The sequence below is a fragment of the Austrofundulus limnaeus genome, unplaced genomic scaffold (assembly GCF_001266775.1).
Source record: "Austrofundulus limnaeus strain Quisiro unplaced genomic scaffold, Austrofundulus_limnaeus-1.0 Scaffold1278, whole genome shotgun sequence".
NCBI classification, from domain to species: domain Eukaryota; kingdom Metazoa; phylum Chordata; class Actinopteri; order Cyprinodontiformes; family Rivulidae; genus Austrofundulus; species Austrofundulus limnaeus.
This window is the reverse complement of record NW_013953680.1, coordinates 44,548-62,197: the sequence shown is the minus strand read 5'-3', so window position 1 is coordinate 62,197 and position 17,650 is coordinate 44,548. Positions and strand designations below refer to the sequence as shown.

General features: G+C 39.8%; 2 protein-coding genes across 5 annotated transcripts in view; one reads left to right on the top strand and one right to left on the bottom strand.

The window, feature by feature from the left end:
- The first annotated feature begins 332 nt into the window (after positions 1–332).
- apodb (apolipoprotein Db) lies at positions 333–4,518 on the top strand. The gene is made up of 4 exons (XM_014031597.1): positions 333–538; positions 618–739; positions 1,266–1,351; positions 3,081–4,518. Exons 1-4 carry the CDS (start codon positions 428–430, stop codon positions 3,308–3,310), a joined length of 549 nt encoding a protein of 182 aa, XP_013887051.1. The 5' UTR covers positions 333–427; the 3' UTR covers positions 3,311–4,518.
- The window catches only part of LOC106534829 (rho GTPase-activating protein 21), a 56,116-nt gene continuing 42,135 nt past the window's right edge, over positions 3,670–17,650 (bottom strand). For 3 of the 4 annotated variants that reach the window (XM_014031595.1, XM_014031594.1, XM_014031596.1), the window contains 13 exons: positions 17,202–17,501; positions 16,846–16,910; positions 16,607–16,752; positions 16,343–16,485; positions 15,936–16,094; positions 15,648–15,726; positions 15,444–15,517; positions 15,265–15,354; positions 15,055–15,180; positions 14,928–14,969; positions 13,226–13,331; positions 9,950–9,981; positions 4,204–6,736 (listed from right to left, as the gene is read on the bottom strand). In XM_014031595.1, the coding sequence (XP_013887049.1) occupies positions 5,114–6,736; positions 9,950–9,981; positions 13,226–13,331; positions 14,928–14,969; positions 15,055–15,180; positions 15,265–15,354; positions 15,444–15,517; positions 15,648–15,726; positions 15,936–16,094; positions 16,343–16,485; positions 16,607–16,752; positions 16,846–16,910; positions 17,202–17,501 (2,985 nt within the window). In that variant the 3' untranslated portion in view covers positions 4,204–5,113. Of the gene's footprint in view, positions 6,737–9,949; positions 9,982–13,225; positions 13,332–14,927; positions 14,970–15,054; positions 15,181–15,264; positions 15,355–15,443; positions 15,518–15,647; positions 15,727–15,935; positions 16,095–16,342; positions 16,486–16,606; positions 16,753–16,845; positions 16,911–17,201; positions 17,502–17,650 lie in introns of all 4 variants that reach the window. The other variant, XM_014031593.1, reaches the window with a different exon arrangement.

Here is a 17,650-nt window from a genome sequence, read left to right as displayed (position 1 = left end):
TGTGTGTGTGTGTGTGTGTGTGTGTGTGTGTGTGAATGTTGCATTTTCTTTTGTACAGAAATATTTTTCTGGAATTTGTTCCCTCATGTGACTGTGAGATTAAACTCTGCCAAAATATGTTTCTATCAAATATACTAATAGCTACGAATGTGAACAAAAAATAAAACAAAACAAAAAAACATCTTAAATGAGACAACGTATGCTAAATTATTCTAGAAAATTCAAATGTGTTGTGCGGGTCACAACTTGAGAAAACTAAAATATAAATAATAAATTCAATATACACTAAAATAGAAAATATGTATAAAAAAAGGTAGTCYTTTTTGCATATTTTGATTTTGTTGAAATAGAAAAAAAACAGCATTTATTTCTGATTTCATGTACCAATCACTCTAATTGTCATACTTTTCGGTATCCTGAAGCAAAGATGTTTGCTGTCTACCTCGTCCTGCTGCTGCTCCCTCACATCTCAGCTCAGACTTTTCACTGGGGTCCCTGTCCAAATCCACAGGTGCAGCCCAACTTCAACCTCCACCAGGTAACTGACACAGACACCTGTTCACATGTGGTTCATCCTGAGCCGCCCTGCAGTAACCGTTTCTCCTGTCTGTTCACAGTACCTGGGAAGGTGGTATGAGATAGCCAAGCTGCCCTCCACCTACCAGAGAGGGAAGTGTATTGAAATAAACTACGCTCTGAGGAGAGACGGAACCRTCCGGGTGCTTTACTCTAGGCTCCGGTGAGAACCGACACTCTGCGTTTTCAGTTTCACATGATATGTTTAATGTTTAAAGTTGAACTGGGCTAATCAACTGGTGGCCTGTGGGCCACATCTGGACTGCGGGTGAGCTCAATCTGGCCCACTGATGAGTTCATTTAAAATAAAATTATATTTTTAAACAAGAAAATACAATAGTGGAAAACATTTAAAAAGTCTGAAAAATTAAGTATTTCCATGCGTTCAGTAACTGCGGCACCCTGACCAAGTTAATTTTATATTCCTGCTGTCAAACGTGGCTGGTCTGATCATTTCTTAACCATTATTTCGCAAACAAATTCTTCTAAACCAAAGACAAAATGAGCAAAATGTTTTTATTGTGTAACTTTCTGCATGTTGGTGAGTTTTAATATATAAGTATTGTCTGGCCTCAGTTACTGGCATATAAATACAATATACCTTCTACATTTATAAGATTTGCAGATATGTTAGAAGGATTTTTACAATTAAGTGTTCAGAGGTGGCATCATTTTTTTCTTTGTTTCAGTAAAGACAAATTGAAGGTAGCAGAAGGGACTGCTGTGATTCCTGACACGAGAGAATCAGCCAAACTTGGACTCAGCTACTCATATTGTAAGTATTTGTTGTTGTTTTTTTTATTTCGAACAGACATTAAAACAATCAAAAAGAAAAGAAAAATAAAATAGAATGAAACACACTTAAGAAATAAAATGCAATACAAATTATTTTGCCCATGTGACATGCAAAAATTAATATTTTCTGTTCGAAAAGGAGCAGGTAGAAGATACATCTTATAATGTCCTGCCCCTTTCCTACTTGTCAATGTATTATCAATTAACTTTCAGAACCTCCTAAAGAGACAACTTGTTTCCATTTTACATAATGTTTAACTATGTAGAATTATTTTAAGTACTATTTATATCGTCAATTACATTATAGACTATTGAACATTAAACATCTTATATAGCATATTTTGAAATGAGCTCTGCTTTAATCAGTTTTTTAAATTGGTTTACATTTGTAATTTTTTTTAACTCATCATTCAATCCATTCCAGACATTTACTCCACACACTGATAAACAAAAACTCTTCCTGGTTGTTCTAATATGTTGTTTTTTAAAATGTCCTTCACCTCTTAAATTATAACCCCCCTCTCTGTCACCAAACATTTCCTGTATGTTGTGTGTAAGTTTTTGATTTCGGACCTTAAACATGAATTGTGTAGTTTTAAATATTACCAGGTCCCAGAATTTCAGTATATTTGATTTAATGAGCAACTGGTTTGTGTGTTCCCAGTATCCCACTTTATGTAGTATACGGATAGATTTTTTTGTAAGACGTATAATGTCTGTAAATTTTTTTTTGTATGTATTCCCCCAAACTTCCACACAATATGTTAAATGTGGYACAATGAGTGTGTTATATAGAATAAACCAAGATTTATAGTCCAGGACGAAAGTAATTTTTCTTATAACAGCAACACTTTTGGCTATTTTAGATTTTACTAGGCTGATCTGTGGTTTCCAGCTGAAGTTATCGTCKAATATGACACCCAAGAATTTTATTTCATGGACTTGTTCTAAATCAACACTTTCAATTGATATTTTAATTGGATTATTTTCCTGTTTTTTATTGTTTCCAAATGTCATGAATTTGGTTTTATCTAAATTTACAGATAATTTATTGTTTTTGWGCCAATGCTGTAATTTTTCTATTTCTGTGTTAACCATTCTGAAAGTTGTTGAATGTTTTCTCCAGTACAGATGATACTTGTATCGTCTGCAAATATAATGTATTTTATAAGGTTTGATATTTTGACTATGTCATTTATATACAAATTGAACAATTTGGGTCCCAAAACGGATCCCTGCGGAACTCCACAAGTTATGTTTAGTAAGTCTGATTTCTGACCATCTAATTCTACAAATTGTTTCCTTTCTCCAATGTAGCTCCTAAGCCAGTTCAACGCCACCCCTCTAATTCCATACCTTTCTAGGTTTTTTAATAACATGTCATGATTAATGGTATGTTTCATGGAACATTTTATTTTTTAAACTCAAAATACCTTAATTTGTCATATATTGGTGTTTATTTTCATTCATAATTAGCAGCTTCAGGGTATCAATATATAGCTATACTTATCAGTTTAATAAGTGGTTTGTTGTAAATTAAAGCCAGGATTTTACAATTTGCATGACAAATATTTTGTCATAACTATAAAAAAATTTGTTTTCTCATATAACAGAAAATAAATGTTTTCTGACTTGAATCGTGTCATTGACTCTCACGCCAACTTAATAAAACACCTTTTATTTTGTTTCTCTGTGGGTTCTGCTCCCAGTTACTCCCTACAGCTCACACTGGGTTCTGACCACCGACTACACCAGTCTGGCCGTTGTGTACTCCTGCACAGACGTCCTCCACCTGTTTCACGTCGACTATGCCTGGATTCTGTCACGGTCGCGCTTCCTGCCCCCAGAGACGGTTCTTTACGCCCAAGAGCTGCTGGTCAGAGAAGGAATCGACATTTTCAGGATGAAGGCGACCGATCAGAATTGCAAAGACGTCTAAGAACCAAAAAGACTCTTGGTCCTGACGTCATGTTTATCTGCTGAGGAATAGTTCAATAAATATTCATCACACTTTTGTTCAAATTACTTAGGGGGAAAAAGAATTAAAGTTTTTTTTTATATTTTGCACTAATATAACAATTTGAGCATTTATTAAAGATGTTACCTCTGATTAGCAGAACATTACCACTAAATCAAATTCTTATTGCAACATGAGACTTTTAGAAGAGGCCGAAAGGTATAATAGATTGAATAAGAGTTTAATCAGCCATATTAAACAATAGAATTTATGGTCAGAGAATGAAATGAAGTGTTTTAAAACATGAGTAAAAAAATGACCGCAAAAGTGTGAAAGTCCTGCATGTTTTAACATCATTTATTTGCTTTTTATTTCATTTAAACTTATAAAAAACTAAGACCAATTACTTTTAACTGAACCATAAGGACAAATAAATCAATCCAGCATCCCTTGAAGGAATGCTAAATGTTCTCAATATCGGTAAAAACTCTCTGAATTAGAGCCATTTTCGTGCATTTTCTTACGTCAGCTGACCGGTGGCCATCTTGAAACTGAAATTCAAAGAGGGTTTTTTTTCTTATTCCAAAATGTTTACGCTTTTGCAAAGCATGTTTAATGAGCTTAAAGGCATAAAAGGAGCAACAAGTGATAAATAGTTCCAGGACAATGCAAGACTTGAATAAAGACGTTTTATTTCCAGTGTTTGTTGGGATGGGGGGCTGGTATTGAAACTTGTTCTGCTGTAAACAGGTGAGATTTTTACTCTTCAGTAAAACATTTGCTTCATTCACTTCTAAACGYTTGGTATTTATTGTTCTCCGTCCATATTGAACTGCCTGTTTAACTTTATTTACTTGAAGAAAAAACAGGAGAAGTAAAGAAATTAATTTAATCTAAATACAAAACAAGAAGTTGCTATGGGTTTGAGTAAAAACAGGACATGAATCAGGAATGATAGCGACTTTTTTGTTGGAACAATCCTTCTGTTCTTGACAAATGTCTATTACAAACAGGTTTTTCTTAAAGAAAATAAAAAAGGCACTTCTCTTTATAGGATAAAAACAATGTGCACATGTAAAAACATCGCATTTGCACTATAACTTGACAAAGTTTGGAAATAAAACCTACTGTACCAGGCATTACATACTATAGAATCAGCATTTCATTACTGTTTTTCTGTTTGTTTTTTCTTTTATTTGATAAAACTATAACAATCTTCCAGTCCTTCTAGCTAATATCTGGCTGTTGTGAATGTGCTGTGAAAAAAACAACAAATTTCCCACAGCACCCAGCTCAGAAAGCAGCCTTCAATTTATCTACGTACTTCAAGTACAAACAGAAATAAAAACCTCACATATATATTTAAAAAAGAAAGTTTTGTCTCGAGCATCTAATATTAGACCAAGAAAGAGTAGTACATTCGTCATACCACTTTGAATGAGGAAGAACTAAACTGTGATTCCTCAGTCTTTACAACAGTGCTGTAAAACGAGCCTTATTTATTTCATGTACATATTTATAGAAGAGTCATTCAGTCCTGCAGAGGAAGTTCAGGGTTTGTTTCTGTGTCTGTTCCAGTATGGCAGAGAATTACGCACATAAACATCTCTTAGTAACAATCATATAAGCTTATACACAGTATTTACAGAAGACAAGTATACTTCATAGAAAAAATATTGTGCTAAAATACACAAACACACACACACACACACACGCACGCACGCACGCACGCACGCACACACACAGGTTGTTTCTCCTCACGCAGTGGCGTCACCTCTTGTCGTCTCACAGGTACTGGTAGAACCGTGAGCGCACGACGTGTCCTCCGGAGAGTTTGTGCGGATGAGCGTCTGTTCCCAGCGAGGCTCTGCTTTTATCCTGCAGCCTGCTGCCGTTCACCTGCTCCTCCGGCCGAGCGTCGGCGGGCGGAGGAGGYGGAGGGTTTTCAGGGGCGGCGTCGGGAGTGTCGGGGGGATCGTCCTCGGGCACGGCTTTCGGCGCAGCACCTGCGTTCAGCTGGGAGCTCCTGCGCCGCTCCTTGGAGATCCAGTCTCGGACGGAGAAGTCCTGCGAGGAGAATGTGGGCTTGAGGTGGTCCAGAGGGGACAGGTCGGCCGTTTGGTCCACRCCGCCCTGCTCCCTCCAGTCGTTAATAACCGCCAGCTCAGCGAAGTCTCTCTGCCCGCCCAGGGTGTGCCTCCGCCGGATGTTCTTCTTCTTGCTGCGGGCGTCGGAGCCTCGGCCCTTCAGGGCGAACGTGTCGTCGGCGGACGGCCGCGCCCTGAGCTTCAGCCGCTCTGTGATTTTCAGGTGCCAGGCCGGCTCCGCGCGCTCCGACTCGCTGCGTGAAGACGAGCTGATGCTGCTCGTCGACCGGCCTTTCCTCATCGCCTCCAGAACCCGAGACAGCCGACCGGAGGGCTCGGCCTTGCCTTCGCTGCGGTCCCCGCTCCCCGCGGCGCCCTCTGCTGATGAGTCGCTGTCCGTTTTGTGTCTCAGGGACCACCTCCTAGAGAGGGTGTCGCACTCGATCATCCTGTGCGTTGGAAAAAGGCGCCGGGCTTCCTGTTTGGCAGCGGTGCTCCCCTTGGCCGCGTCCCCGTCGCCTCTCACCTCCGCCATCTTCCGGCTCGGCTCTGGGCGGGGCGTGGACTGGCTGTCGCCTCCTCCCGGGGCGAATACCGGGAATTCACCCTCGCTGTCGGTTTCCATGTGCCGCCCCTCACTGACGAGCTCACTGCGCTCGTCGTCGGCTTCCTCCCCTCCCTGCGGCTCGGGGCTGAGCGCGCTCGACTCTGCGTTGGTGAGGAACGTGACGGAGGAGGTGGTGGAGTAGTCGGAGGTGATGGAGCTAACCTCGGCTCCGGCGGCCRTCCCAGCGCCGCCTCCGAGCCCGGCGCTCACGGGCACGTCGAGGGGAGCTCCTCCGGTCCACTTCTTGGGTCGTGAACGCGTGACGGACACTCCGGAGCTCATGGTCCCGAGGTCGGAGTTGTTTTCATCCAGTTGGGACGGGGGATCCGACAGAGAGGACCTCCCAGGAGCAGCTGTTTGGTYGCTGATGTGGGAACAGATGTTTGAGGAGGGCAAAGGTGAGAGGTGTCTGGGAGGAGTCTTCTCCTTGAGGAGGAGGGAGTTTCTGTGCTCTCTTTTGGCTTTAGACGTGAGCTCCACAGCCCTTCCGTTCTCCTTCCTCTCCTCTTGCTGCATCACAGCGGGTGTCACGTCAGGGCTGGGACCAGCCTCGTCCCGCGRCTCGATGTGGTGGTCCGGCTTCAGGCCGGGGATTTCCATTTTGAGGAACACAGAATCGAGATCATCATCTGAGCTGCTAGGATGCGGCTTCTCCTTTTTCTTTCTTTTGCGGCTGGCTGCAGCAAAGATGGAGGTGACCAGGAGCTCTCTTTCCTTCTCAGAGACCCAGCGATCCAGCAAAAGATAAACGAGAAAGAAGGGGGGGGACAAACAGAAATAAGCATTTCAGAAATGAGGATCGACTTACAGACGAGACAAATAACCCCCATCTTTCCTGACTAAAAAACTTAAATCTTTACTCCACCTGCTCCTGTGAAGCAACATAGATCGGAGACAAAAAGAGGCACATTAGCAGCTTCACAACCAAAACACACACAGTGTCCATGCCGGCCTTAGAGCAGAAGCAGGAGAAGCGGAAACTGCAGAGGCACAAGCGCTGCCATGAAGCTGAAACTGAGCAGCCAAGTGACAGCAGAGCAATAAGTAGAAACAACTGCTTTCATTTTCTATTGCTGAATGTTCACAGCCTTTTCTAACTTACGTTTCTTAAACAAGACGTTGGATGAGAACCAAGTTTCAGTGCCGCTGTGTGTGTTAATGCCAGTGTCGTGTGTTGCGGAGCAGAGCCAGTGAAGGTTAGACTGTGTTAGCCGCTTACTCTATATTACAGAAGTGGTTTCACTACAAGAAAACTGATATTCAACCAAGTACAATATTTATTAAGCATGTAAGAATCTGTTAAAACTGAAGGTGGAAGCAAAGCGAGCTTGCATCACCATAAAAACAGTAGAAAAAGACAGAAGAACTTAAGAGACACAARCAGCTGTACATGCTGTCTTAAAGCACACTGAATGATAAGGTTTTACAGCCTATAACTATGTTTTAATGGAAGRTTTGTTTTAATTGTTGCTTTTTGTTTTGATTTGTTTTTCAAATTTAAGGCCAGTTTAATTGGGGGACAGTGAATTTGTACAAACTCTAGGGGCCTCGTGTTAGTGCTGGGCGGTATACCAGTTCGTACCAAAAAAAAAAACAACTTTTTTTTTTTTTCATTTTTGTTATATGAATTTTCTGAATACCGGTTTAAATAGCTTGAACACGTTCTGAACCTTACATCGCTCCCACCAGTGAACTGTTTCACGGGGGACATCTTTTCCTCGCAGCACCGCTACATGCATTAGCAAGCTAATGTAATTGTAGGAGCAGCCTTCTCAATAACTGGCCGTGTGTGGGGATTACATTACTTATATAGACTGATATATAAAACACTCCTGCTTTCGCCACATCTTCAGTGACGTGCACGGATTGATTTAATGCACGACGTTCATCTATGAAGACGTTATCATGCTTTTATTGTGAAAAGCCTGAAGGAAGTAGTTTTGTACTAGGGCTTAGCTGACTGGTCCACGGAGGCTGAGTCGTCCCATTAAGCTTTATTAAATAACACAAAACGATGGACCCGATAATGATTTTTGCTCAACCCTCCTCCTTTAAAGTGCCTGTGACATGACATTTTAAAAATAAATATAAAGGCATTATTGGAAAGGTAACATTATTAACTTATTGCAAAAATGATTTCCCGCTGCTGAGATGAACAGTTGTTGAGATATTTTGCATGCGAAGTAACAGGAAGTGATGTCAAAGGGGTATGCCTGCATGAAACAAAGCATTGATAAAATAGCTAAGGACACAGACTGTAGAGAAGAAACTGATGTTTCTTTAGATTGTTTTGAGTCACTAGCTGCGTTTCCATTGACCATGAAAATGCGGAAATTTGAATTTCGAAAATAAATTTGCTCAATGGAAACACGTCAATTTCGGGAAAAAAATTACATTTTTCGACAAAATATTTTTGCGCTAGGATGAGGTGGTTTTTTGGCTGTATCGAAATTGGTAGTTTTCGCAAAAATGCAATGAAAACACTTATTTTCACATCACGGGAATCACGTGATCAAGRACYGGCTGTTTCTACTGGCGAAAAAGACGATGACGAAAAAGATAACAGGAAGTAGAAATAGTAGTAATATCACAAAAGTAGTATAAAGTTGTAAACGCACCATCTACAATTTCCCAAAARCACAGCATACGTAGCCGCTCCCAAGTAGGGGCTTGTTGCTGGAAAGCCCGATAAAAGACACCGACGTCTCCTCTGATGATGTGCGCTATTGTCGCGGTAGCAATATGCTATGTGTTTACATCCATTGCCGCCATATTTGTAATGACTTATCGCGAGAACAAACGTATTCACRCGTGACTTTAATAGCATTTCTCACTTAATGGAAACACTGCAGTTGCGAAACTGTTTTTTCGACATTAGCAGAATGTCGACAAAGTTTTGCACACATTTGCAATGGAAACCCAGCTACGAGTCGGAGTTCAAATAATATTGTTTCAATAAACAAAGACCACAGAGTTCTCTTTCTTAAAAGGTTCCCCTTTGATGTCACTTCCTGTTGCACTTTGGCTGAGCCAAGTTCAAAAGAAAATATGCCATTGGTGTGATAAAATGGGTAAAATCACATGTTTTATGCAAGGTTTCTTATAAATTTGTGTTTTCTTTGACTTTTTGTATTTGATGGGTAGGGATGTCACAGGCACTTTAAGGACCGTACCAAAATGCATAACTGTTTTTAACCAGGCAGAGAAGAAAAGACACGCAGTACACAGTCAATAAATAGTTTCTGTGTTGCAGAAAGAGAGTAACTTCAGCTGATAGTGGTTTGCTAATCAATAAGCAATGTTTGTACATTTTATTATCAGCTGAGCTGTGATGTAAAGAAAAATACCATCAAATACCGTGATACCGGTATAATTGTTGAAAATACCATGATTTAAATTTGGGTCATACCGCCCAGCTCTATCAACATAGTACTGTATATTCAATGCACACGTTTGACTTGGTAAAGTCTCATCTGTTGCAGCATGAGGCTGTTGTTGCAGGGCCCTGGTAGCAATAAATTCACTCCGTCGTCGTGCACAAGTACCTCACAGTAAATAAAAGCAGCAAATACTCTATATATTTGCACTACAAATTCTGCTACCTGTAAGCTGCTAGATATTGACTTGTTTTGTTAGCTTAAATATCTCTGTTGCAACTTCCTTTCTTCGTGACAAGAAAGTTTTGCTAAGCGTCTTAATTGTGCTATTTGACAGGAATGCTACCAACAGTCCATTAGAATAATCATTTTTTGACTAATGATGCAAACACRTTTCTTGCCGTTTAAAACAAGACACTTTTGAGACATCAAACACAGATATTTCTGCTCCCACCTCCTGTTTTCAAATAGAGACTTTGCTTTGCTTTAAGTGTTAATGGTTTATTTGAAGTTAACCTACACTATCTGTGAGCTGGACACACTTACTTACCTTTGATTTGGCTGAGTCACTAGCTGGAGAATCTGTGGAGGAAAAAGAGAGACAAAAGAGAGCCATATTATAGGYTTTTCTCTAAATTAAAACTGATCACATGAAAGAGGAGGTGCAACATTAGGAAATAAAAAAAATAAATAAAAAACAAGTGATGATGACAAGAAGAATGGCAGGACGGGACACGAGGACGAGACGGATGAGAGGAGAGCAGACGACAGGTCATGCTGCGCACGAACACAGATGAGCTCCATGTTACACTCAGCTCCACGTCTTCCTGCGACGCGGCGTTCTTTCCCCAAGTCGGACTTCTACTTGAGCACGGAGCCACACGCAGACAGGAAGAGAGGAAGCGATTTCAAGATTTCGTGGTGCAGCTTCAGCAGTGAACACGTTAACAACAGCAGAGCAGATGATGGGTCATGCAGCGTGGAGACTTACTGAGTTAGTACTTATGCTATGAATGTATGTAAAAATAAATACGCTAGTTTGTTCTGTTGTGTGTAAAACTTATATATGAAGCTTCAAAAATATGTTTACTTTAAAAGTGAGGTCAGAAACATACGTATTTCATAAAAGTATTTTAAAAATTGTATTGCTTTGAAGACACTGATGAGAAAAGTTTTGTCATTTTTAATTTATCTAAGATTTCAGCTGCTTAACAGAGTTCAGATCCTACTTTATTGTATTTCAGTTTAACACACTGATTTTCTTCCTAAATGAAAGTTTATTGATGTAACTGAAAGTAACAAAGAACAGATATTCTTTCCTGAAAACACTTCTTACGGATGTTAAGAACATAACGTTAATTGATTTACAACTGTGTGGTAAGAAATCAGATCAATCTCTCCACTCTTTAGCTATAAGTTTATTTAGATATAATTTTGTTTCTTTTTAGAATAAACCAAAAATAAAGTGTTTATATGTTTAGTTTTTGCATCTTGCTTTTTATTTATGGAGGCACAGATTTGAGCTACAAAATCTAGTTTGTGCAAAACCAATGACTCAGCATTTTTTAGGATGCTCTTTTTATTTATCCTGAATTGTTCCCAAATGACCTAAATAGTCACAAATATTTTCTAGTTTACGGTTGCCACTCCCCCACATTTTAAGTACAATGATTAAATTCATCACATATTTCCAACAAATACAGATATGAAAACAGATATGATGTATTTGTATTCAACAGAATTTAAGATTTAAAACTATGAAAACCACTGAAATGTACCTATATTTACATTTCCACAAAGAAGAAACTTCTTTTTAAAAATGGGGTTGTCCAACATGTTGCTATACTCTTCAATCTAATCTAATCTAATCTAATCTAATCTAATCTAATCTAATCTAATCTAATCTAATCTAATATAATATAATATAATATAATATAATACAATGAGTTAGGACATGGAGAAATATATAGTACTAGATATATCTAGTATGCTAATATGCTACTTTGTGATATGATATACAGTAAAACAAAGATAGATACACTAAGGTACGATATAATACGATATAACTAGATAGATATGATATGATAATATATAAGATAAAGTACAAACCAATAAGATATATAACACTAAGATAAGGTACAATATGATGCATGGGGTAAGCTTTATTAGTTAAAAAGATMATTTGTTTATCCCCATATTATAAACTGACTTGAATAAGAAAACTGCATCTTCATAAAGTTTTAGCTTCTCATGAATGAAGACAAACAGTTTTCCCCCTTTCTTCAAATAATTCAATCAGTGTTCTCTTTTTTTTCAAACTACATAAAATCATCTAATCATTCATATTATGCTTCACACTGGCTGGTAATTTATTCACATTCAGTTTTCAGACTTCTTAAAATGTTTTGTTTCCCCCTTTTACCCATTAAGAGATAAAAYTATTCAAAAACAAAACTAAAACCCACAGACTTTGTGTATTTTAAATTCAGCATCCTTTTCATCACCTTTCCTAATGACCGCAGCTTTGGAGAAGAACAAACGAATCAGCAACTGGTCCAGAACGGAAGATTAGTTTGTAATTTCACTGAAGCACGACATGAGGTGACATGAGGTGACATGAGCTGCCATGGCAACATGGACACGATGACGACAGAAACAACATGAACCGAAAAGAAAGAAAAGTGACGGGGGGGTTCACAGAGGGGCTAGCTGTGTGACGAGAGAACGCTACATGAGGGGGATGAGTGTCAGCAAGGAAACCTATAATCAGTCCTCACCTGCCCAGTTAGCATTTCAGAATTATTTCGTCTCCAGCTAAAATTTGTGTGACAGCCGAGCCCCCCTACACACCCCCTTTACAGTACAGATGATGGCACAATATGCAGGGGCACACTGACTGGTGACGTAGAAACCATACCATGCCATCTCTCCTGTCGGCAAGCTTGGAAAGACAGTGAGGAGAGACAGCGGAGAGCCTTTCAGACAGTAGCACCGGCCTGCGTTAGGTAAACTCTGACAGATAACCCATAACATGGGACAGTACCGTGTAGCCGCTTCGCTTTCCTTTTTTTCTTTTTTTCTCCCATCATTGTTACAAAACCAAACTTTTTTTTTTCTTTGGCTTTAAAAGACCTGCGGGTTCCTGCAGACTAGGCAGCTACACTGCGGGCAACAATCCTCCTTCTTCCTACAGTTCCAGCTGTCCATCACAGACATTATAGAGTCCATCAGTGACATCATGGCGTGACAGACTCCTCCCACTTGGCCTGTGTCAAGATCAGTATGTGTGAATGCTGGAAAAGCCGTTAGGACACCCGACAGAGCCTCACTAGAGACAGAGGAATCAGAAGTTCGCTTTTTTTTTTCAACTGTAAAAACATCTAAATCTGACGTGGGAAAGAACATGCCGTGTTAGTGCAACAGTAGGCGGGATACAGAGGGTGGGGTGGGGGGGGGGGGGCACAGCCCAGAGGCGGGGTTTAATAACAACAACAAAAAGGCAAGAGGATTCTGCTCAATTTACCAACAACTATCACAGAGGGTTTTTTAAAGCAAATGAAGAAAACAGACAATTTGTTGCATCTGTTTTAAGGATGCTGAGAAATTGTCTGCTAAAAGCCACACAAGCATTTGAAGCTTTTTTTTCTCTCTCTCTTTAAGGGCAAAAGCTAAAGAAGCAGGAGGGGGAAAGACTTGGCTTCGGGTTGGAAAAGAAGCTGCATTATCGTCAAAGTCTGGGTTAAACTCAAACGATCCATCTGTGACCGCAGCAGTGAAAAGGACAGGAGGAGGTTCACCCACCACAGAGTCAGAGGCAGCGTGTTACCTGATACGTCACCCTGCGACGTGCCCGTCCGCCCGATGTTGGTGAGCAGGTGGTCGATGTTGGGGACGGGCTGAGACTCGATGGCGCTCTCCTCCTGGGACACAGTCTGAGGGAGGAGGGAGAAAATTATAACAAGAGGCTTTTCAGTGATTTACTATAATGACCCACAAACTAATTCCTGGACAGCACAGAACCCCCCCATGTTTATAGTAACTAAATACTTTACTTCCTTACAGTACGTAAGTAATTTTTCTGAGGATTTGTCATTTTACGAAGTATTTTTAAAATTGTTACTTTTACTTTAATTTCGTTACACATAAAAAAACTAAAAGTGATACTTTTACTTCTTTACTTTAATCTTTAACACCTAGTTACTCGTTACAATATTAAATATGTCCAAACTCATTATGAAAGGAATTATTTATGAACTCTAAAAAATTAAATATTGAACCAAGTCATGCCAACTGGTTCCACTAAACCTAGCAGAGTAAATATGAAGTTATAAAGATATTTTCTACAAAAGAAAATATGTATATTGCTCAGTTTACTCAACTTGGTTTAGTGGAACCAGTTTGGTTAAGTAAATTCAACAGTTTATTTCTTAGAGAGTGTGTAAAAGTACTTTTACAGTTTTTGTGAACAGTTTTATGACTTTTACTTAAGTACTTTTCTCATCAGTGAAATTTATTTATACCAGAGTAATTTTCTGTTAAAGCATTTATACTTTTACTCAGTTTTTTTTTCAAGTACTTTATAGAACTCTGGGTTTTTGTTGATAGAGCTGGGTCAAACACTTTTATGCAAGTACACTTACCAGGAATTAAGCCATCAAAACACACATTGCAAAATTGGAAAAAAGTCATGTTTCTTATTTCAAGTGAGCTCTGAATAGAATAAGACGTAAACTGACATCATCGAAACGTATGTGAACTTTAAAACAAATCCAGAGCTAATGTAGCCTTTAATTGGCTTGCACAGTGGGAGCAGAAGTGTTAGAATAAAATCTCATTGTTGCTCTTTTTTTCTCTCCCAGAAGTTTAATGTTTTATTATTGCCAGTCTGAGTTTGAACAATCCTTAATGTGCTGCAAAGCTGTAATCACAAAGAAAAATCTTTAAGTTTTTGCGACAACCTTTCCAAACGTTGAGCAATATATGAAAAGTATTTTTACAGATCGGTTCAAATACGAGTTTAAAYCCTGTGTTTAAACAGCAGTCAACCCCAAAGCCCAAACAGCAAAGACTTCAATGGTAAAATTAAACAAATGTTTACAAAAAACCCAAACATGTAAATGGTAAAATGCAATTAAATGTGTACTAAAGAAGTGTTTTTGTAATTATAAAGAAAACTCCTAAAGTACTGGGCACATTTTGTTTAAAAGTAGCTGCTGACTTTCAGTTTCCTCATAACAAATAATAATTATTTGTCAGCAGATAATGTGTAAGACCAAGAATACAGTTTTGCAAGCCGTACACTCACTGATAATGCAACAAGCTGCCTCTCAACTCACCCTAATATTTAAATCTCAGAGACTGCAGCTGAACCTCTGACCTATTTACAACTTTAAATTACCAACTAGGCTTCAACAGTCAACCCAGTGAGATATTAACTTCAGACAGCTAAGCAGTCTTCAGCTGTCCTTTTATTAATGACGTTATGCAGAGTTTAATGAAACTAGAGGTGCAACAGAGACAGGACTCACCACTGGATCTCCATTTCCATCTTCAGTGAAAAACCAGTCATACTAGAAAAAAAAAAAAGAAATCACAACCAATAAGTTTACGTTAACGTTGGTGAAAAGAACGATYGGTGAACGATCAGATGCTCACATTTTGAATGAGTGTCTCCACTATCTTGTACTGGTCCGGCATGTGTGTCACCATATGGGTCATGTTGTCATCAGTGGTGCGCACCAGCGTGGGACCGAACACGATGGCCAGGTTCCTCGGTTCCATCTGGTAAAGAAAAAAATAAAATAAATTTATTGCATGTTTCAAACTGGCCACAAAATTAAAGTAAAACTTGAAAAAAGAGATGACCTTATTTTTTTCTGAGTTTCCAGCCACAGTTTTCAGATGAGCTGAGAGGAACTTGAGTGTCTCATAGTGATGATCTGGTAACTCGTGAAGCTGCAAAGAAACAACACAGTTGAGTCTTATGTATGCTGACACATGCTACTAAAGAAGAAAACAAAAGCTYTGCTGAGCAGAGAACCTACCAGCCTTTTGAGCACTTTAAGCCTCTCCACTGGGTCCTCTATTCTGTTGGCATCTATGAAATCTGTGTATCGATCTGCGGGGAGACTTCACAGTTACACAATGTTTCTGTCTAATTTCACTTCCTAATTTGGGAAAAGCAGCTTTTTCTTTAGACTGCTCCCTTCATCTAAAGTTGGACAGTTCTGAGTGCAGAATCGACGTACCGTTAGTGAACAAAGGCTCAGGAAGTTTACGAAAGAAAGACTTCAGTAAGCTGCTGATCACATTGAGGTCTCTCCATTTCTGCAACAGAAAGTTAATTATTAAAAAATCTGTTTCTTTTATATTCATGCTAGCTGCTGTACTGTTGATGAATAAAGACACACCTATGTTGCTTTACCTACATTACTGTTAAAGTTTTAGCAGGCCTGAATGAACCATTGCTTTGAATGTATTTCGAGACTTCAAGAAGAGTTTAATTAAAGCAACCCAGATCAATAAGGGAGACTCACATCATCCTGGATGTCGATATCAGTCATGCCCTTGTTGTTGAGCTCTTCCTGCATGTTGGAGATGGCAGCGTTGTTTCCGGGGACTCTGTAGATGCCTGTGTACTCTAAGCCCCTCTCCTCCACCAGCTTACAGCAAACCTCCACAATCAGTGGCACAAACTGGAGGAAAGAGAGGAAAAGTGTTTAAAAGCATATCAAAAGTAAAACCTATGGCTGCAACTACCTAAAATACCAAAAGGTACAAATGTACAGATCTTATCAAAAGCTGTGGGTTCTTTATGTTTTACTTTCAAGAAGCCAGGCTTCCTTGTATGTTTTAAACTGGTTTCAATCGGCTAAATAAAAGCTGTGGATTGATTTGTGCTAACTGTAATAATGAGTACAAGAGAAAAAAAATGAGCAGAGACCTTGTTGTTGTGTGCAGGAGGACAGTCATCCAGTCTCACTCCAAACGTCACTCCAGGAGACGGCTTCTTTTCAAAAGGTTTCCTCATCAGCCCTGGGATGCCTTTCCTCCACGTCCCTTTATCCTTGGGTGGACTGGTGTCATCTGCACACAACACGTGATAATCAGAGTGTTTTGATATAAATTATAGGAGACACAGCAAAAAGCTTTATTATAGTGTTGAATGCATTATATTTTAACAAAAATAATTAAAAAACTAGACTACCTTTGTGCATGTTCTTCTTCTCCTGCTCGGGTTTAGGCGAGTGCGGGCTCGTAGCTTTGCTCTCTTTCCCCCCCAGCAGAGTCTGTCTGATGCTCAGCGACTGGCGTGAAGCTCTGGGTGACGGCTCTGTTTTGCTTCCAGTTGGGCTAAAAAAAAAAAAAAAAAGTTAAAAACACCAGCTACAACGGGTCTTGGGCTGCTGGRTGTGATGGGGACAGACCTCCCCTTGTTGTCCTTACCTCATCAAGGTGTTGTACTCCTTGATCCTCCTGCTGATCAGGTCATGACTGGTGAAGGCTGCATTCTAAGAAAAGAGAAGGACAGAGTGAATGTCAGACACAACTGATGATGCTCAAAGCATCAGACAGGTGTGTACCACACCTTATAGTACCCAGGTGCTGTAACACAACACATCATTGGAACACTATAACTTRGACTCAGTTTTATTAACTTGGTGTTAATTCTCTTGTAGTAAATGCAATAAGTACATATTGCTATTTTTCTACCTTTGTATCCTTTATAGTCTTTAAAACCAAGTATTGCCTAATCTTCGAGTGATTTCGGCTCGTTGTTATGTGCCTGCTCGTTGTAGTACCTCCTCATCCAGGTTGCTGCTCTCCTGTATGACCCTGATCCAGGCCAGCATGTCCTCTCGGTCCTCAGCCTGGAACAGGTATTCGCAGTTGGACGTGGTGAGCCTCAGCACGTTCTTACGCTTTGTGTCGCTGTAGGAGATGTCAATCAGACAGGCCTTGATGCTGATCTGCAGCGGCTCGTCCGCGGTTTGACAGCTGGCGTGAGCTTGGCCCTCCTTCCTGTCTTTGTACAGGCAAAGGGAGTGGCCTCGCAACACGGCGTACATCTGCTTCCACTGCCTCATACCTCCGCCCACACGCTGCAGAAACAAAGCCGGAGCGTTTTAACAAAATCATGCTTAAATCAATCAGAAGCTTGAAACCTCATTCAAAAGACAGGCCAATTTTGAGGCGTTTTGATTATTTTTGGATATAAACAGCATTTTCATAACAACTGAAAGTAATATAG